The sequence below is a fragment of the Carettochelys insculpta genome, chromosome 11 (genome assembly GCF_033958435.1).
Source record: "Carettochelys insculpta isolate YL-2023 chromosome 11, ASM3395843v1, whole genome shotgun sequence".
In the NCBI taxonomy this organism is placed as follows: Eukaryota; Metazoa; Chordata; order Testudines; family Carettochelyidae; genus Carettochelys; species Carettochelys insculpta.
The window spans coordinates 16,095,148-16,117,512 of NC_134147.1; the positions used below are offsets into that span (position 1 = coordinate 16,095,148).

The 22,365-nt window shown below is 42.7% G+C and overlaps 1 protein-coding gene across 1 annotated transcript in view; it reads right to left on the bottom strand.

Annotated features, from left to right (window-relative positions):
* Window positions 1-21,645, bottom strand: part of FAM120A (family with sequence similarity 120 member A) — a 123,534-nt gene extending 101,889 nt beyond the window's left edge. Inside the window, exons 1-3 of the mRNA XM_075005005.1 lie at window positions 20,545-21,645; window positions 13,198-13,444; window positions 4,460-4,542 (exon numbers count right to left, since the gene is read on the bottom strand). Coding sequence (XP_074861106.1) covers window positions 4,460-4,542; window positions 13,198-13,444; window positions 20,545-21,018 — 804 coding nt within the window. The 5' untranslated portion in view covers window positions 21,019-21,645. The remainder of the gene's footprint in view (window positions 1-4,459; window positions 4,543-13,197; window positions 13,445-20,544) is intronic.
* Between the last annotated feature and the right edge of the window lie 720 nt (window positions 21,646-22,365).

Here is a 22,365-nt window from a genome sequence, read left to right on the forward strand (position 1 = left end):
GAGGCCAGCTGCAAGCTTGTGGTCTCTTCTTATTATCCAATTAGCAGAGAATATGGAGGGAGCCCTGGGTCAGAGTTTTCCTTTTCAAAACTTGGACTGTTGGATGCGCAGGTTAGGGGTAACTGAATTAACGTACAACAAACTTGGTTGTTGGTTTAATGCATCTTCAACCTTTACTGTCAAACAGTGCTGCCAGAAAGTCTACTTTTTTTCAGCTCCTTGTCATGCAGTGATTTTTAGACCACAAAATAGACTTAATTTTGGTGTTTCAGAACCTGTCTGAAACAGAATCTACATCATCTTGGAGGCTGGAAGTGCACAATACCCTGGGTTCAACTTTCTGAAGAACCAATGACCAATTCACAGGATGAGATGGAATACATCAACCCCAGTAAGATGAGTTGGGATCCACAGAGAACAGGCAGTTTGAGTTCAGGTCACAATTTTCCAGATCTGAAGAAATGGGTCTGTCCCACAAAAGCTCATCGCCTAATAAATTATTCTGTTAGTTTTTAAAGCCCTACAGGATTGCTTTTTTGTTTTAGGCAGTTTGAGAGATTCTCTGTAACCTAACTGAACAGCTGACCTGGGCCATTAATCTGAAAGACAGAAAATCTTGGAGAACCAGAAGAGGCAATTAAGGACATAGCTAAATGTTCTGGGCATGCTTAGCCACAAGAATCCTCAGATGCTCAATGTCCTTCTGTAGGACTCTCTTCTACTGTTAATCTAAAATAGATTCCAACATCTCCAGGTACATGAGACCACTCTCAGTATAAATTTCCAATGACCCATACACAGTCACATGATTATGAGGCAAGGATGATGATCAGATAGCTATTTACTCAACCCAAACAGGTGTTACCCTACAAGGTAGCTACAGAAACTGCCCCAAAGAACATTTTTCATTTACATTGGGCTATAAATTTTGTAATCAGTCTTTGCCTACGGAGCCCTGTGACTGCCTGAACTGGAAGACAATTCACTTGAAATTAGGATGGCTGTTCTAGAGTAGCCTTGCCAGACACAACTTAGGGCAAATCCCTTTGGAAGCAAAGTAACAATGGTGCTTGACTTTAGGACTACATTCCTCACAGACCTACAAGGAAACTGCCCTTCATTGGTGCCACATTCTCTTGAATTGCCCTGTCCAGCTCATTCCAAGGCAAAAAAAATCAGACCAGGGGAGGAAAAGATGACAGTTCCCATGGCTCCAACTCAACAGAAAGAGCTATGGGGAGCTATATGATCCACTGATCGTTCCAGACCTTTGCATCAAAAAGGTCCTTATTATGACTGATTATGAGTGCCATAAACACATCTCAGGCCCTTAGCTCTCTTTGCTAAGAGCTCTTTTCTTCTCTGCTTCCCCTGAAAAGTCCACACCTAGAATGATAGATTACTCAAATCTGTAGCAGTAGGATTCCTGCCTTCTTACACAAGCACCGTGACTGACCTCTCACATGGCATCTAGTGGTTTCTGCCCCTACTCCGCCTAAAAATCCGCTTCCTGCTCCAGTTGCCATTTAGGAAGTCATTCCAGTGGCCTTTGTGATTGATTAGCACGATGTTTAATATCTTTCATTCCAAACACAATAATTTATCTGTAGCACTGAAAGCCTGCCAAACACTTTACACAAACAGCCAAAGCCCTTGACCCAAAGGACTTTTGTTCTAAATAGCTTCTTTGGTTCTTTCCTCCGTGGCAGCAATAGCAATTCAGATCTCTTCCCTTGAAGCTAACCATAATACTCCACACCACAGGTGGCAATAAAGGGGACGCAGTTTGCCAGGTCACTGGTGCTTTATTTATCCACATATCCATCTGCTTGCAGCTCCCACTGGCCGCAGATCGTCATTCCCAACCAATGGGAGCTGTGGGAAACAGCACAGATTGGGACGCTGCTTCCTGCAACTCCAACTGGCTATCCACAGCCAAAGGGAGCTGCGAACAGCCATACGTGCAGGCAAATAAAGTGGCCGGTGGCCTATGAGGGCCTAACCCTGCCAAGTTGCATCTGGCCTGTGGGCTACTTACTGCCCACTCCTGCTCCACCCTTTTTCCAAAGGGAAGGTGGTTCTTGCAGGCAAAGCGTTATGTTCACTTTTCTCTAGCTGACTGAATGACGTCAAAGTCAAAACAGCAAGGTTCAAACCTTCAAGGAGTGAACATCTAGCAAGAGAGCCAAGGGAAGCTGGAGGCTCTGTTCTGAGAATTCTGATTGGAGTTTTGCCTTCTCCTGCACCCTCTGCAAATTACTGCTCATGAGGCTTATAACTTAGCTGGTTCAGCCACTTAACCCTTTGAAAAAGGGAGAAAAGGTTATTCTACCTTTGCTTTCCCCCACCTCACCCTGGTAATTCTTGGGCAAATGGAGTAAAGTAAAATTATTACACTTTCTCCAACAGCACTGCTGACACTTTGCCTCCTTGTATGCTTCAAAGCAGGCTGAAAGACAAAGCTTCACTCTTGATAGCATCACTACTTTATTACTGCACAATAAAAAGGACTGAGAATGTCACAAAGAAAACACTTCCAGGGACCATAACGTATCTTGTCTCTCTTATTGATAAAAAGCCAGATTCTGGTTTTCTGAAGTGCCGAGGCAGTCCGACTTAAGTCGATGGGAACTCAAACCCCCACAGGCACTCCACTCCAGCCCAGATCACCCACCCCCCCAATTTCTAGCCTGCTTCTGTACCCCTCTCTCCCACCCAAACCCCACAGCCCTGGCCCCCATCAATGAGGATTTTGTTTCAACTCCCAAGTGATCTGTCTGAGTCAGTGGGTCCCCAACCCAAAAGGTTCTCTGCCTCGATCCTAGCACCTAGCCGCTCTCCCCCCTCAACTTGTAAACATGGTGGCAGGATTGGTTTGTTTGGGGGCTTTTTAGTGTCTGTGGGAGAAAAAAAGTATTTTGTGTTTGTTTTTGTCACACCGACAGTTAACCAAATGCTAGAGTTGTGATATCACTGATGCTACTGCACCAAATGGAATTAAAGGCATTGAGCCATGTTAAGTTAGTTATCTTAGAAACTCAGGAAGGCAATATCTGACAAATGGAAAAGCAAAAGAGCAGTTGATATACACAGAAGAGTAGAAAAAGAAAAGAAAAGAAAAGTAAAGTTTTGGAAGTATCTGGCAGGTCTTTTAAATAAAGAATGAAGTTAATTTAAAGGCAAGCAAGGCAGAATACATCTTAATTAGAATTATTTTGTTTTCATAATATGCAAGTAACGTAGAGCATATATTTGGCAAGTATCTTATAGAACATGACCGTGGTCATATTTTTTGAAGTCATATTCTGAACCAGTTATTTTGACCTTCAGTTAATGTTACATCTGTAAACCATCTCCCACTGGTGAACATCTGACATCTGAAACAGCAAGGAAAATCCCTAGACCCCATTAAATAAGAAAGAGATGGGTTTTTACAACTCTGGGAATTTCTTTTCCAATAAACTATTGATTCTACTTTTTTTCCATTCCATAGACTTTAACCACAGAATGACTGTCTCTAACAATCTAGTTTAAATAGATGGAGGAGGGCTTGGTGGGTCTCTTGTGGCTCCATAACGACATTTTAAGAACCAGTGCACTACAGGATTATTCTAAAGAGCCAGGAGTACCTCTTTTCCTCTCCCCTAAGCTGCAGCTTAGTAACTGAATTGGGAGCTATAAATCCGTGCCCAATTCCAATTTCTAAATCAAAATTAGGCTTAAAAAATGCTCCACTACCTCCACATTTAGCTGGGATGGCAGAAGTAGTAACGGTTTCCCTTACCCAGCCTCAGGTTTCTAGAGACAGTCAAAATAACTTATTTTAATAATTTTAACCTAAAATGTAGGTCAGCAAGTTGAGTGCTTATGCTATAAACTTCAGGACAGGGGAAACAGTTAACTGTATTTGAGTAAAGAGGAGGAAAAGTGACAGTTCTGAATTGTGGCCTCTCCCCAGTGAAGCCAGCCACTCTTTCACAGCAGCAGTTTTTAGCTTATTTTTAATTCATGACAGAAAAGGGTCCTCAAGCTAGTATTTAACCAAAAGAAAGAATTAAACTGGTCACTGAGCCATGAATCGCTCTAGACAGGACAACCAAACTCATGGGAAGTCAGAGAATTTAGATGTCCAACTAATTTTCAAAAAATTTTTCAAATTATATTCAAAATTTTAAATATTTTATTACAAATAAGGGGCCAATTTTAGTACTGAGGTAAATGACAGTGTAAGCAGTTCATTAAAAGGTGTGCAGACTAGAGTACTATACCTTGCACCCACATGTCATTAGGTATCTATTGGTATATTTGTTTCTCAGAAGCTGATGATGCCTAGTCTTCATTACTGTACCTCAAAAACACCTAAGATGTGAATCAGATGCCTATTAAGCACAAATTGCTGTGGTTTATTGCTATAATGGACTATGATGTTTAACTGCTAGAAATCAGATTAGGTTTGTACCTTAAGTGAGGCTAGTGGATGTTCTGGACCAAGTAAACTCCAATGAAAGGAAGCCAAATCTTCATCAGGAAGAATGTGATTACCTAGAATATACAACATGCAGAACTTTTAAAAAAGTACACCTTTAAAAACCAAACACTTTGTATAAACTGAGTCTGCAGCAAAACAGATTTGCAGTCAAATCCATATAAATATAGGTTTATCCTAGAGGGCAGGGGAGGAGTTAAGTTTGTAAACAAGAATCTATTATGCCATAAAACTTAGTGTTGTTATAGAAGGGCACTTATTTCCAGAACGTGAAGGTCCTATATTAAAAGCCAAATACTAACTCTGCACTTCCAGATTTTTCAAATCCAACCTTATCTTTGAATTTTCACATTAATGTGATATTATCTAACCTTTAATAGCCAAAATGTTCTATTTTTTTCCCCCTGGAATGATCTGTATATACTACTATAATCTATTGTAAAGCTTTATATCTGGAATCACTTTAACTCAGAACACAGAAAGAGCTGGTACTCCTGTGGGAGACGCAACCTCTCCAGAAGTCAAAAAGGTAACTTCTTAAAACTTCCCTTGCAGACACTTCTTAACCCTGTTTCCCCTCCTGGCTGAGAGCCTTTCCAAACTCTATACAATGCACTTGAGTGTCTAAAACTCTGCAGCCATCTCTTATTTAAGTTAATGTGATTCATTCTCTTTAAACTGGCATCTTTGGGAAATAGGATATGCCAGATTACGGAACATTTCAAACCGTGAATGTTTGCCATAATAAAGAGAAAACGAAGTTTGTTACTCAAGCTTTTATATGAACAGCTCAAAACAGAGTACCGTGTATGTGTGTACATAACATGTCATAAAATAAATGCTTCATGCACTGTATTTAAACTGTTATTTTGTTTTTATTATCACGTGTAATTAAGCAGAAAACCACTAACTGCACAGTACAGCGCTCTGCCATTTCTCATGTTTACAAGTTAAATCTGTGCTAAACAGTACAGTATATAAATCTATTTAAACTTAGATCATCATAATAGCACTGGGGTCCAAACCACAGGTGTTCCCAGATTACAGCTAGATACCAAGATTAAGGAAATTCAAATATAGTCCTCAAAGGTCTTTAAGTTAACACAGAGCAGACACTTTCCAAAAATAATCAAAGCTGCCAATCCTCACTGATGCCAACAGGAGGAAAAAACCAAAAAAAAAAAAAAAAAAGGAGAAAAAAACCCAAATCTGAAGTAACAGGACGAAGCCATTTTGACATAAGGTTGCAGAAAACTGTAAGGAAACTTTCATAATACTAAGGACTGCTCTTTTATAAAGCTCTTGTATTTTCCAAGTAGCCTGTCCAATCACCTTTGAAAAATCTTTCCAATGTAAGTCTGCCCTCAGTAAACAACACACACAAGAAATATGAGGCAAACCGGTTGGTCTGACTATGCTGGAAACAAGCCTAATAAAATTCTACTTTCAAAAATGGAACAAAGCCACCATCTGAAGCTATTCTCACCCAATATTTTCATTATATTTGCTAATTTTACTATAAGCTAATTTTAAATATCATTTATTAAAGAATTCCATTTTACTAATTACTTAGTAAATACAGGTTGAACCTCTCTAGCATGGCAACCTCAGGACCTGATCAATGCCAAATTGAGAGAATTTGCCATACCACAGGAAGTCAATATTGTCTAGCAGCATTATCAACACTTCCACCGCTAACTGGGCTCTTAGACATTCAGGGGTAAGTTACCGCCAATTTTAGCACAAAACAGTGAGAGCCAGGACTGGTGGCTGTAAACAGACCTTATAAGTGGATATCCGGCTAACTATAATCATGTCGGATTACGGCTGTTGCTGGACAAGAGAGTGCCAAACTAGAGAGGTTCAATCTGTATTACCTTCAGTCAATTAGTCATACTGAGAATGAAAAGGTCTGGCAAATTAATGACCAAGCTACGTGGTCATTTACCACCTAAACCCATTTACCAAAATGGAAAGTTAATTTATTAAATTTTGATCTTCCAAAACATATTACGTTGTAGTCAGAAAAAAAGTAACTGCAGAAATGGGAAGCAACAACTTGAATACAGCAAGAAAATGATTCAGTGATGACAAAGCCACAGATTACAGCAGCTCTAAAAATGGATTTTACAAAGCATAATAAATCCTTACAGACTTGGTTAAATTTAACATCATAAATGTAGCAAAGTGTTTTTTCATATTTAATACATTTGAAGAACGCAACAGGCTTATTCTCTAGTGCTGTCACATTATTTAAAGCAAAATTTTTCAAACTTTTTCACAGCTTCAGCATCTTAGGGTATCTCCACTTTACATTTGCTACAGTAGCAGCACACATATAGCACTACAACTGTGCCTCTGCCATAATGTAGATGCTTCCTACACTGATGGAAGTGGATTCTCAGTATCACCACTCCTAGTGGTTGTGGTTAGCTCAACGGAAGAATTTTTCTATCAGCTTAACTGTATCTACATTGGGCAACCTAACTATAATGCCGAATTTCTGGATAACCCTGAGCAATGAAGCTAAGTACACTTAATTGTTCAGTGTAGATCAGGCCTGAACTCTTCCTTCCCATTCATAAATCACGTGTTGCTGTGGCAACTACAGAAATATTTATAAAAAAAATTAATATTAGGAAAGGAAAGAATTTGAAGTAACTTGAGGGAAACCAACACCATGCTGTTAGCCACCCTCTCCACACTACCAGAGGATACCCTCTGCATCACAGTTTGAGGACTGCCAACTTTAATAACTGCAGAGACAAAAAACAGTTCAAAATCCTTCAAACGAATCAAGCAGAATATCTCACTCCTTACCTAAATGGACAAATTTTAGGAGTTTAGTCTACTTGTCCATTCAGATGCTTCACTTCCTGCTGAGACTGCCGTCAAGAGCTGTGTCTACACGTGCATGCTACTTCGAAGTAGCGGCACTAACTTCGAAATAGCGCCCGTCGTGGCTACACGCGTCGGGCGCTATTTCGAAGTTAACTTCGACGTTAGGCGGCGAGACGTCGAAGTCGCTAACCTCATGAGGGGATCGGAATAGCACCCTACTTCGACGTTCAACGTCGAAGTAGGGACCGTGTAGATGATCCGCGTCCCGCAACGTCGAAATTGTGGGGTCCTCCATGGCAGCCATCAGCTGGGGGGTTGAGAGACGCTGTCTCTCCAGCCCGTGCGGGGCTCTATGGTCACCGTGTGCAGCAGCCCTTAGTCCAGGGCTTCTGGCTGCTGCTGCTGCAGCGGGGGATTCATGCTGCATGCACAGGGTCTGCAACTCGTTGTCGGCTCTGTGGACCTTGTGGTGTTTAGTGCAACTGTGTCTGGGAGGGGCCCTTTAAGGGAGCAGGTGGCTGTTGAGTCCGCCGTGTGACCCTGTCTGCAGCTGTGCCTGGCACCCTTATTTCGATGTGTGCTACTGTGGCATGTAGACGTTCCCTCGCTGCGCCTATTTCGATGTGGTGCTGCGCAACGTCAATGTTGAACATCGACGTTGCCAGCCCTGGAGGACGTGTAGACGTTTTCACATCGAAATAGGCTACTTCGATGTAGGCTTCACGTGTAGACGTAGCCAAGGAGAGAAATTATGTTATTTGTCCTTATATGTGACTATTAGGAAAAAGACTAAAACATTTGCACAGAGCAATTACTCCATCGCTACAGACTCCTAAGTCACTGGAGTCCAACTTAAGAAAGAATCAGTAAACCAACTCAAAGCCGAAAAAGCCATTCAACATCAGAAAGTAGAAGGCTTTTCTCAGTGATTCCCAGCAACTTCAGCCCAATCTAAGATTTCATTTTAAATAAGTATGTTTCCAGCCCTCAAGCCTGATATTCAACACTATCACGTCCACTTGCGTCAATCTGATTAACTCTGTGAACTTGTAATCAAACTGCTAATATATATATATTATATATATGCACATGATCGTTTCTCCTTTATTTTTAAATAAAATTCAAGATGAACAGTAGAAGACGCAGCTGAACTTAGTTACTATGTCTAATATATCATATATAGATACTACACACTATGAAATGTATCAAAAGTTTTACAAACACCAAAAATCTGCATTTTGTTTGTGCATGTGTAATTAGACTCCTTATATTACATACGCACAATGGGGAAGAGATTAAGGTTACGCAAGCAACCTTCACACTTCCATTTCCTGATCTGAGGACTTAACTATTCAACCTCAAATTTTTTCTTTTTTTTTTTTATAAATAAAAATGTGAGATGCCAATTAAAGACTTTGTCCCCTCTAAGGAGTACACTGAATAAGAGCCTCATACCTCACACTGTGCTTAGTTTTCCACTAAGGTTCACACCAAGTTTTTCAAGTGTACAATATCTACTGAAGGGATCCAAACTCCCATTGTTTTTGAGTCTGATCAGATGCACAAAAACGACTCAAAAGAGGGTGTCCATGGGCAGCATTTTAACAGCCCAATATGTGAAGCACTCTGCTTCCTACAATACACAGCTTAACTAAGCCGTAACAATACAAACTACGTTCTCTAGTTAGGGAAAACTACCAGAGCAGCTTGAGGAAGGATAGCTCAGTGGTTTCAGCACTGGCCTTGTAAACCCAGGGTTGAGAGCCCAATCCTTCGGGGGCAAATAGACTGAAAAATTGTCAGGGATGGTGCTTGGTTCCGCCAAGGGCAGGGGACTGGACCAGATGACCCAAGGTCCCTTCTAGCTCTATGAGATCTGTATGTATGTACCCATATGCCTATCCCAGAATGCATGTTTTAGACCCCAAAAATTGACTCAAACACTTTGCTGGAACCCTCAAAAAGACTTCCTTGCCAAGTTTCAACTTTTTAACCCCAACTATTTTGTTTCTTTTTTCAAAGAGAGGTCACCATTTGTCTTCACTTTGTTCATACTCAATAATGGTGGAGGCTCTCTCATCCTCAATGTTTCAAAAACAATTCTCCTTTTGGTAGCAGCAAGTATAAAAACTTTCAGCCCAAAAAGTGAACTTTAACAGGGAGCCAGCAACTAGTAACAGAGTAAAATCAGGAACACCAAGAGCTCTTCTAAACAGGAAAACAGACCAGCATAACTAAAGTGAAATCATCATTCTGTTGTGGCTATGCTGGTATAAATCTCCCATCTGGACACACTATTCTGATATAAATTACTTTATTCAGCTATAGCAGTAATTTATTATGAAATAAGTGTCAGCTGTTCTAGACACAAAGATGATTTTTACCTTAATTTTAATTTTTCCAGAATAGTGTGTTCACAAAGGGGAGTTATACTAACAAAGCCATAATCGAATAATTATTTCACTACAATAATGGCAGTTCTTTACGCTACTTAGACAAGCCCTTAGGCATCTTTACCACTATGGAATGCTTGCACATCTATGAGGTTTAGAGAACACCCTAGAAATCACAGAGGCCGTGTCTGAGCAATCAAAAAACACGCAGCCCATCTGTAGTTTTATTCAGGTTACAAGAGACACACTGCTTTTAAATTTTTACCAAATTACTTACAACTTAACTTGTATTTAAGATTCTATTAGAATTACACGCTATCTTTCAAGAATATCTCAAAATTGAGATACCTTAGTGACATTATAAACAAATACACCAACAACCCTTCCTATAAACCTTTATGAGTTTGTTAATTATTTATATTACTGCAGTGCCTAATTCAGTAACATGCATCACAATATTCAAAAGATGAACAACACAGTACTGATAAGACTGCAGAATCCTACATTTCAAGCACCCAGGGGCCATAAAAAAAAATGTTCTATAGCTACATCATTTAGGCTATGTTTACACTAGAGCTATCTGTCAACAGACTTTACCGTCGGGGTCAGAAGATATCTTCTGACTGAACTTCTGTCAACAGATTGCAGTCAGAATGCCAAGAGAATCGAATGAGCGATCTGCTCTGTCAACAGAGAACAGCTGGACTGCCCAGCCGCTCTCTCGACAAAACAGGCAACCAGAAGCCCAGCAGACAGGGCTGCCGGGTGTCTCAAAAGCCCTGTCCGTTGACAGAAGGCTCCCAGGAACATCCAGAATTCCCTTCTGTCAGAGGTGTTTTGCCACATGGGGGAGCAGTAAAACGCTGTCAACAAAAGTGCTGCATTCCATCAATTTACTGTCAACAGAATGCCTTGGGAATATGGACGTTCCTGGGTTTTGTCGACAAAACTTCCTAGTGTAGACATAACCTTTGACGCCACAAAACAGGAAAATACTAAATCAAGATGTTAGCCAATGATCATTCAAGGTCTGAACCAACATGAAGCAAGCCACAAAAATACCTGGTAAAAAAATAAAATAAATAAAGATAGATAGATAGATAGATAGATTTTTTTTTAAATCTCAAAGAGTTAGTGTCTGGTTTTATAAATGCCAGTGGAATATACTTCAACATCTCTACAAGTTATTCAAAACATTAAATCACAGAGGCTGTTTCTACACAGGCCACTTTCTTCAGAAGTGGCATGCTAATACACAGAGCGAAAGATACTAGTGAGGCACGGATGCAAATTTCCCGTGCCTCTTTAGCATAATGTCACGTGATTTGGAGTCCAGAAGACCGTTCTTCCGGACTCCAAAATGCCATGTAGAAGCGCGGCCCCGGGGGTGCTTCCAGAAGGAAGTCCCTCTTCCGGAGGCCCCTTCTTCCCCAAAATTTTTCATCCACGCCTCATTAGCATCTTTTGTTCTGTGTATTAGCATGCCACTTCCAAAGGAAGTGGCCTGTGTAGAAACGGCCAGACAGAACAGGTTTTTCTCTAGTAAAAGCAAATATTAAAGACTATTTTTAATTTAAATGTCAGTTTAGATACATTCTAAACAACAGCATTACCAACTATCATCCACATAAAGCTCCTAATACCACTAGCTCTTCAACCTGTACTTCATATTAATAGTAATTTATATACTTGGAGGGTGGTTGTGATATCTACTCTTGACACCAAAAGAAACATGAAATGACATGATTAGAAATATTATCTGTTTCCTGCATGGCACACTTCAAGTCCTTTTTTAATCATTCACTACTATATAGCTCTTTCCATTCCTATCTAAAGCTGGACTTCACTTCATAGTAGGAAAATTAGCCTTGATAAAGTGAGTACATATGACTATTAGCATATCAAGGGAGTAACGCATGGCACTTTTCAACTATAGATTTCAAAGCTCCTGAAGCATACTCATTTTACAGATGAGAAAGAACTAAAGCAAAGGGATTATGAAATTTGCCCAAGGTCACTCAACCAGTCAATGCGGAGTGGGGGCGGGGGGGTTTGGGGGCAGAGAAGGGGAGAGAAACAAAATCCAAGTCTCTCAGTCTAGTCTGGTGCTCTATCCAGCACACCATGAAGAAAAACATTAAATACCTTTTGCCCAGACATAACTTAGGACAATGGTCTATATAAGTCTTAGTCTTTGGCAGTCTCCCATAAAAATCTCAGTGCTGCAATAGATGGCAAGTCAGTAACAGAACCAAGTGCTAGAATGGTGCTGGCAGCTCTGCACTGCTAGAACTGACAACTTTCAAATGAGACATGGAACTGAGGTCTTCATTGGTTGGAGTCACTTAAGATCTCATGGCAGGTACCACCAGAGTGTCTCAGCTAAACTCCAGTAGACAGTTACATTCTACCTATCAGGACTTCCCTGTAGTTTTAATTAAATACAATACTTTTCAGTTCTGGACATAAACTGTCACGCAGTTAAACAGCTGCTCAAATCCAACTCAGTCACAGAGAAGCGATCCAGGCATCTGAGGCACTGCCATGTTTGTACAACACTTGTATCGGAGATAAAAATTTCCCTGGAAGTGCAAGATACCTACACACAACTCAACATTATTAGTATGAATGCTTAGAGCCGAGGCGTCCAATATACTCCCCGTTCTCCACACGTGGCGAACAGGAAAGCACTGTGACAAATGCAGGTTGGCAGGCTGATGTGGCAGCTGGGGCACTGCACTGCTGGAGCCATGCACCCCCAAGCACCATGTGGCGCAGTGCCTGAGCTGCCATTGTGAGAGCTCCCAGAACCTTGACACCAGCTCTTGAGGCTGCGCAGCTTGGAGCTGAATGACTCTAGTGAGTCTAGAGGGGTGGCGAGGGGTAGGGTTTTCGGCTGTGGGGGTGATAGGGTGCCTGGCCACGAGGAGTGGGGCTGGGGGGGGCAGTATGTGCCGATCAGGTGCCTTCCTTTTGGACGCCACTGGCAGAGTACACAAGTGTATCTGCCCAGCTAAAAGCTTCCTCAGACAAACCGCAGTAATTAAAGTAGAGCTGAAATACTCTATATTAATATGACTAAAGATGCCTGAAAACTTTGTTCCCATTCATGAAGTAAAAAATTTTGGTTAATTTTGGCTTTCACGGAATGCCTTTATTTCCATAAGAGATCTGCCTTACTCTGTTCACAATCTTTGTAGCTATTCACAGAGCACCCATCCAGAGACTCAAAAGTTGATTGCATTCATAGACATGCACAAGTCAGTGCCACAGGGAACCTAAAGTCGCTGTGCATATGGAGTGATAGAACACAATGGCTCAAAAACAATGGAAAGGGAAACAGGTCATACAAGGAAAGAGCTTTGCTAAAGGTACTATAGACACACACCTTTTACAAATCATTTATTGTTAATAGAAATAAAAGTTTCAAAGTTTCTGTAGTCACATTATGTAAAATTCTCTTACTACTTAACCTACCTAACAGAGCAGCAAAAATAGGAAAGCGGTTCGGATTCAGGTCCAGTTGCTTGGCAACTTCATGCATCAAATATTGGCTTGTTGTGAGACTTTTCCCATTACGGCTCAGTTTTAGGGCATGGGCACTGAAATAGTACGGGATGTTGCACAATGCATAATCGGAGTCATATGCAACCAAACCATGGAAACCTTTTTCTCTGCAGAAAGCGATTACTTCTTGATGGTGATCCTCAATGCTCTGTGCAACCTAGAAAACAAGAGAAAAAAGCATTAACAGTCTTTTCTCATATTTAGTATGATACACTGAGATCCATAGCTGCAGGTTTTCCTTAAACTAAACACTTGGAACAAGTTTAAAATAAAGCAAAGATCCAAAGAAAGCATTTTGATCAGAAATTTCATACGTTACTGATAACATTGTGAAAACACTATGATCTGAAAGGTATTAGGACAGAAATGATACTAAAAAAACTGAAGTGCAATAATACTGAGCTGTTGAATACTTTTTTACAATACACTATTACACACCAGTAAATATCAGCCAACCTACTGGAAAAAAATACTCTCAAGGATGTACCTTCCTAGCCACTGAAAGGACTAAAACATGAATGGTCCCAATGGAAACATAATTACAAAGGGCTCAAGTAAGTCAAATAAAAGACCAATTTCTGATGTTGAAAATAAGTAAACTTCCTGATCAGACAAAGGTATTGTATAATAATAATTTTAAAAATAGTTAGACAAAATATCCAACATTCTATAGCCAGCCTTTCCTCATGCTGAACTTCCTATGACTCCAAGAAATTACACAGATCACAACTGCAACATCAGCCTCTGAACAAACTGAAATAAAACATAGTGTTTATGAAAACTCACTCCTTTCCCCTCTGTTTTTTTACCAACATCCCAAAGTATTAGTCAGATTTAGTAAAAGGCTGAAAGTTTTCATGCTGGTACAACCTAGCCTCAACAAGAATCTAAATTTAAAAGCAATGAATAGTAAAATACCTTGAGATACCTATTCAAGCCTAAGAAAAAGAGCAAACATAATAAAGGTAAAATAGCAGTTCCACTCATCTCACTCACCCGTTTATCCAGTTATAAACTTAGATTTAGTGATAAATTAACCAAATTTAAGTGTTAGTTTGTAACATAACCCTGGCACATGGACTGTCATTTTGCTCTGTATTTCTGCAGTACCCACCACAACAGGATCCTGGTCCATGACCAGGCCTCCTATACACTATGATAACACACTTAAAAGTTGTATTACCATGCTTCAGTCCAATTAGAATTGTTTAAACTAACACTTTTATTATTTAGTAAAAAGATGTTTTAGTTCTAAAAACAAAATTTAAAAGTTGTTGAAGCAAAGCAGCCCTTGTGCTTTGCTTAATATTTCATTGTATCTGCATGTTAAGTCATATTTTATCAAACTTTGGTAAGGATACAAAGGTAAAAATTCAACATTTCTACACCTAACTTCATGACCGACCCATATTTAGAAACCATGGCTTGAGATAATGGACCATCAGCATCTTATTTGATATTTTGCATATACAGTCAATTTAAAGTTTGCTGAAATGTACTATTTTCTTAAACTTTTACTGAAGGAAAATACGTTTGGTATATTTGTTAAAAATCAAGGAAATAGGGGAAAAGTTATACTCATCTACCATCTCAGTTTTTTTAACTTCAACTTTTAACTCCATATCAAAGTTATCCTGATTCCTGTAATCTGCATTTAAGGTCAATGGTACACAGAAACTTCTCAAAGTACCCACTGCAAAGGTAACATCCTAAGAGACATTTATTAAAGTATCTAATTAGTTATACCAACGTGTGTGACTACTTTGTTCATGTCCAAGTAAGACTGAAAAACTCTTTCATACAGGTTATCAAGTTGTCAGAGACAATACTAGCCTGCAGTCACCCAAAAAAAAAAAGTTCAAAAATCGTATCTACAAAATATTCAACTTGAGAATGTTACTAGCACAATTTTTATGAAAAATGTAATAGAATTAATTGTAGTTACTAGCAAGATATGTATCATGCAAATGCTGGGCTCATATTATTGGACAACTTTTTTTGAGAACAAGAAGTCCCGTGGCACCTTGCAGACTAACATATTTTGGAGCCCAAGTTTTCGTGAGCAAAAGACCCACTTCGTCAGACTAACAAGGCTACCTCTCTGATAATTATTTTGTGTTACTCAAAAAAAAAAAAAAGTTGAGCTGTACATGATGAAGAGCTGTAATGACAGCCTGTCAAGATATGGCAAAATTTTCAGTTTTACAAAAGCCCAAGCCAATATAAAATAAGTATAGAAACTAGAGATAAAAGGTCAAAAACTTGTACACAAGCTAGTTTGAACATGCTTATTATGCCAAAATAAAGCACTGAGGTGAAAAATCAGAAATAATCTGAAAACAGCAAGTAGTTTAAAACTATCATCAGTGCTTAAAAAGACAAAAATTAAAGTTTAAGTCATATGTAAATGATGCCACAAGAGAAAATAATTTAAGATTTACTACCTGACACATACACAAAAGAAAATGAGGTTCTGCCAAAGTACTAACAATGCTAGGTCCACGCACTGCTTAATCATTTAAATGCTAAAAAACGTGCTTCGCATAAAAACAAGTTTGTTTCATGAATTACATTTATGTCAGTCAATGGACAACAAACAGTAGTTCAAGAGAAAAATAAGGATCGGTACAACATTTAATTTCCCACAGAAACTGTTTTATGTTATGCTCAAGGAATGTAAAATTCTTTTAAAAAGCTCTGGGTGGGAAGTATTTAAATTTTTCTTAGCACAAAACAGTTTGTAAGAGTGAAGGAAGGCCTTAACACCATAAGATTTCTGAAGATAAGATCATATTTTAAACTTTTTACAACTGTTCTCAAAAGTAATGTTCTTTAAAAACGCCAAAGTAAAATAAGATACTCCATTCTGCAGTGAGGTTTTATCGCCTTATGCACATGCATAAAAAAGTTCCATTTACTCTTGCCCCCCCAAGGCTTTGCCAGAAATTCTGAAGCAAGAGCATGATGGGGTTTGAGATAAGGGTTGAACAGGAGAGGAGTACATTTGAGGATTATATTTGAGGATTATACAATAAACACCAGAACTATGACTAATAAACAAAAATAGTGTGCGAGAATAAAAGCATAGCTAAGTGAGTTTAAATAGATAATCCTGAAAATAAGTTATTAATAAAAAACAGAAAACATATGGTCTAATATTAAAATCATCGCTATATACACTCCTATCTTTACAATCAGGTATGATAATTGTATAAACTGGTCATCTATTAGGATTACAAACAAATTCTCAGTTCACAGAGGGCTGGCCAGCTCAAATAAATGGAGCACAATACAGCGTTGCCTTCCTTCCATCTCCAGGCCTATAATTTCAACCTCTCCAAAACTGGCAGTGACTAAAAAAGGATTACTCTTTGATACCTTCCAAGTGCTCTGGTGGGATAAATTCAGTTCCGCAAGAGATGGGTGTCCACAAAATCCACCACAACTGATCCTTTATTCTCAACCTCATAAAAATGGCCAAGGATTCAGTACGTATGAACTGCTGTTGTCGCTAAATTTGTTTTTTTCCCCAGGTCAAGTTGTAGGCACCGTGGCAGAGAGAAACTCATGCTGTAGCTAGCTCCTCTTTTTCGTAAATGTACAGCTTCAGGCCATCAAGCTGTCAAATTCAGCAACTTTACATACATTTATGTACTTCAAATAGTAGAAACAACATACAAATTCAGTTTACGTATTGCTTAAGTGACCCGGGCTAGGTCTACACTAGAGACCTTCCAATGGTACAGCTGTACCCTTGCAGCTGTGGCAATGTAATGTCCAGAGAGGTCTCCCATCAACAAATTAAGAGGCAGGAGAGCATCTCTCACCAATATAGGTGTCCACACCAGTGGCTGTCAGTGAAACTTATGTCTGTCAAGATCGGGAGATTTCTCCTCCACACCCCTGACCGACAAATGTGATCGTGTAGATACAAGCTATGAAAAAATTAATTACAATTGGTTAAAACATATTGCTGATTTGTTGCATGTTTATCAGCCAATAGTGCCAAAACATTCCATAAACTCATCTATTTAAGTAAGAAATAAAACCTTTATTTTACTGCTCGGAAATCCTCAGGTCTCTGGGACTCAAAGGCAAAAAATATTCTTCAGCATCCAGAATTTGCACATTATGCACCCTGATATCAGATCACAGAATCCACTTAAACATTAGCAAAGGCATCTCGTAGGAGAAATTAAACAAAAAATAATCCTAACCTTATTATCTACATCCCAGAAAAACAAAAAGACAGTTATAACCAGAACTGCACATCAAACTTGATACTTCCATTCATACAACCTTTAATGTTCTTTCCCTTAGAAACTTTTAAAAATGCCATCATGCTACCACCACAGCGAAAGCAACCATAGTCCTTAACTAAATAAATGTCACATCTCAATGTTTTTGTACTACGTAAGAGAGACTAATGTGAAAGAGAAACTTTCTATCCTGGTGGGCAGTTTATTCCAGGTATATGCCATATCTGATTAACACAGGAAGATGGAATCTCACCTCTCCTGTTAGCCACAAGCTCTCACATAAAAAAAAATACAAACCTACAGGAACAGGAGGATAATTCACACTAACCTGTCAATAATAGTAACTCACTTTATGTCTGTCATTCCTGTTAACCAATCAGTACACTAGATACATGAATCCACAAAGTTATAAAAATTTTCACCAGTTACAATGGGATCAAGGGGTGGGACTTCCACCAGCAGCTTAGGCTGAGCTCTAACTGCCTCTAAAATGCAGGATGTTTTTTTAATGCTGAGCCTCTCGACCTTCAGTATGAGATGGACAATAAAACTGTAAATCTTCCTCTGCGAATCTAACGTGTCTCTCAGCCTCACAAAATTCCAGAAAATAAGTTATTTTGCTGTTTCTCCCTATTGCTAAACATTGAAAAAAAATCACTTCTTCAAATCTCTTTCAAGAAAGCAATCTTTATGGAAACTTGTCCCAACCCTAGAGTTATCCTTCCACAGAATTAGAGCTATACTGTAATCTACCAAAAGTGACCGCACAAAAGCTAGACAATGCTACATTCCAGTTACTGATCTGTGGCACAACTCTGATGGACACGCAATATTTAGTAAACTACAGAAATAATAGAGTTGGCTTCTATTTAGTGTGTTCCAACTTCTGCTCTTTTGTGGAAGTTAAAACAAATTGCTAGAATTTTCATTCTAGGTTTTAGATTCAAAATTTTCTTTCTGTGATAAACAATATTCATTATACGCATCACAATTTTAAATCAACATTACTGTAAGATTACTAAAAATCGGAAAAGGTGAATAAACTGTATGTAAAATATTTTACAGCCTTCATCTGTTGGGATGGTAGAGAAAAAAAGAATTATAAACCTCAGAAATGCCCCCAACAGCAATCAAAACTATGAACAAATTGATACTTGTTTAAAATAAACAGTTTGAACTCTAGCTGAATAATTGACTGTATATTAAGCAGTTCTAGTATACAAGACAAATAGGTTATGACACTACTTCGTGTTAATTTATCGTAGAAAAATGGATTAAACTATTGAACTCCCTGAGAGTATCCTGGTTTTCTTCATATTTGACAAGTAACTTTTAGCTTTTCAACCACAGATTCTTAACTTCTGTATTTTAGCCTGCAGTAATGCACTTCACTTAAGCAAAACATTTTCATTTTAAATGAAAATTAACATCTTGCCTCATGATACAACTTGTTGCTGGCCTATCAGGTGCACTACAACTTTACGGACTTTTTTGGAACTGTTTTAAGGTCCACTGAAACTCTTGGCAAAAAACATGTAAGATCGTACACAAAGATGCAAAAAGCAGAACGTATTGTTACCTGTAGAGCAAATGAGCTAAGCATATTTCTAAGAAGGAACTACAGGAGGCAAAGGACATTTTACAAGTCAGATAAATGAATGGAACAATGGCCCCCAAAAGAACATGGAGGCAGAGTATTTGGCACCGAACACTGCACCCAGCCTTAGAGCAAAAGCAACTACCCAACTTCATAAATAAGATTTGTCAATTTATCACCATTTTGAGGATGATACCTGCAAATTCACTCCCCCCTTCCAAAAAATATCATCAGTCAGGGTTGGTGGGTAAACAGGGCGCTCTCTGGTTTCTACACTGAGAAGGCATGAAGGGAAGCGAAAAGTGGAGTGGAGAAGAGAAATGCAAATAAAGGGACAGAAAATACAACAGAAAGGAGAAATAAGGATAGAAAACTGACACTTAAAAGTGACAGGAAGCAGACCAAATAACGGAAAATGCACTGAAAGAAGCAGATAAAAGGAAAACCCTGGAAAAGCAACATAACTAGTCCTGTTTTTGAAGCCATGAAGTTTTTGTTACTCCCCATTTTGAAGGCACGCTGAAATTGTCATTTTCCTTTCTGTGGCCCATTTGGGCAATTCGGCTGGGGAGGGGCTCTCCCGGGACGCTGGAAGTCACCCTCATTTTCCCTCAGCAGGCTGACAGGTAGGTAGGTGGGTATAAATAGAAAATCCCCGGGAGATTGAGGACACCAAGGTGCTCACTACCCCCTCGCCTCCGCTAGCTAAGGGCCCCCTGCAGCTCCCAGGCGGCAGCAAGCCTGCCTGGTTTTGCTCCAGCCTCAGGGGCTCGGCGGCGAAGGCAGCTGCAGCAGTATAAACTTTGGCCACCTTCTGTTGTGCAGCTGCCGTCGGCCAGCCGGGAGGCCGCTCCCAGGGAGCTCACGGAACCTCCTCTCCCAGGCCGAGCCGCCAGCAGCGCCAGGTTTTGACGACATTTTGCAGATATGGGAATACACGAGCCTCCCTCCCCTCCCTGAACTCGGTACGGACATTACCGGGAGGGCAATGCTGCTGCCATCTTAGAGCCCTACCCCTCCCCAGCGCCATCGCAGCCTCCCCAGGCCGTAGCGCCGGGAACTGCCAGCGGGACGCTGGTGCGCTAGGGGCGATGAGCCCCCCCAAGGAGCGCGGCAAGCGGGGCGCCGGTGGCACCCCGGGGAAGATGGGGGACACCAAGAAGCGGGGCGGGCGGGCGCCCTGAGGGAGAGATGGGGACCCAAGGAGCGCGGCGAGCGGGGGCGTCGGGGCGCTCTAGTGGAGGTGGAGAGCCCACGGAGCGCGCACAGCGGGGGCGCTCTGGGGGAGGTAGGGGCTCCAGGGAGCGCGGCGACCAGGAGCCCCCGGAGAGCGCGGCGAACGGGGGCGCTGGTGGCGCAGGGAAGCCGCTGCCGGGAAGGCCGCCGGGCCCCGTGGCTCACCTTGATGTGGAAGCGGATGAGGGCCAGGCGGATGCAGTGCGCCATGCAGACGGGCGGCAGGAACCAGACCTTGGGCGGCGGGGTACCCTTGTTCTGGACGTGGCTGACGATCTGCTGCGCCGTCTGGCGCTCGTTGCCCTGGCGCTTCACCCACTCGTGGAGCCGGGCCTTCTCCAGGGCGCCGTTGAAGAAGACGAAGAGCTCGATGTTGCCGTTGAAGCAGGCCTTGGCCAGCGCCGCCAGGTAGCCCAGCATGTGGTTCCACTGCCCGCCGCTCACCCAGTCCGTGTAGAAGCCGCCGTAGAGCCGGTGCAGGCAGTTGTCGGCGTCGATGAGGAGGCGCAGCGGGGTCTGAGGGGGCCGCTGTCGGCCCCCACCCACGAGGCTGCCCCGCGCCAGCTTCTGCAGCTCCACGGGCACCACGGCGCTGGGGCAGTGCTTCTCGATGTAGTCCTGGAATCCCTGCACTCCCATGGCGAGGTCCGGGCGGGCGGGCAGCGGCGGCGGGCGGGTGCAGGCCCGGCGGCGGGGTCTGGGTGCTGGCCGGGCGATGGGCTGTGGCTGGAGTTGCGGGCGGAGTGGGAGCGGTGGAGCTGGCGGGGGCGCTGCTGCTGGAGGTGCCGTTCAGGGGGGAGTTGTGTGGATTGGTTGGGGGCTCATGGCAGCTGCGGCCGCCATGTGCTGCTCTCACAGAGCCATGGCTCAGGGACCCGGGCTGCTGCCGCTGCGGCTCCTACTGCCGGGGGGAGGGGGAGGGGGAGCGGCACCGCGCGCAGGAAGCCACCCCGCCGCCGCCGCCTGCAGCAGGGAGAGCGGAACAGGCGGGACTTGGCGGCGGCCCCCGCTGCCACTCACGGGCCCGCCGCGCCGCGCCACGCCGCGCACACTCCGGCCTCGGGGCCAGCACCCGGAGGGGGGCGCGGGCGGCGAGCTCGCCCCACCGACCCAGCCTCCGCCACCTACACGGTACCCGGGCCTGCCGCTGCGGCACTCGGGCGGTGGGGCCTGGGCGGCCAGGGCTGTTGCATAACCCAGGCATGCGCCCTGCGCTCCGGCGGGCGGGGGCTACTACGCGCAGAAGCTGGGGAGGGGGGCGACGAAGTGTGTCACGTGGGCCGGGGGCGCTGGACGATAGCGCCCAAGGGGGCTTGCTGGAGGAGGCCGCAAAGGGGAGGGGACATGGAGGAGGCCAGCCCCGGGCAGCAGGTGGTAGGATGGCGGCCGCTCCACAGCCCCCTCCGGGCCGAAGCCGCTGGCGACGAAGTGAGGCCCTTCGCCTTAGGCAGGGGGAGCCGCTGGGAGAAACGTGGCTGCCCCCTCGGCCTGCCCCAGCGAGCGGCCTCGCTCGCGCTCGGGGGAGTGGGCTGCCGCGCCGCACATCCCAGGCGGCGCGCGGCTGGGCAGGAAGTACCGCGAGCTGCACGTCGGGCAGCCAATGGCAGCGGCGCTCTGAGGCATGTGCCCGTCACAGGCGGAGGGGTCGCTCTCTGCCCGTCCGCGCCAGCTGCTCACCCAGGCCCCGAGCAGGGCACGCACTTCGTGTGGGCAGCTCGCACCCCGCGGGCATTCACCTAGCGAAACCAGTGCTGCTTTGTGCCAGGCCCAGGCTGTACGCTAGCCCCCAGCAGGGCTTTTCAACCTCCTCTCGTTGGCAAACCCTGCCCCTTTGGAAATCGTAGAGCTAGTTCGCAAACTCCCAGGGGTCTGTGGACCACAGCTTGGGCACCACAGACCTCGAGCCTTAGGAATGGGGGACATGGCAACAAATAAAGTCACAGGTAAATTATTCTGTGCTTCTAGAATTGCTATTTTTTCACCTTT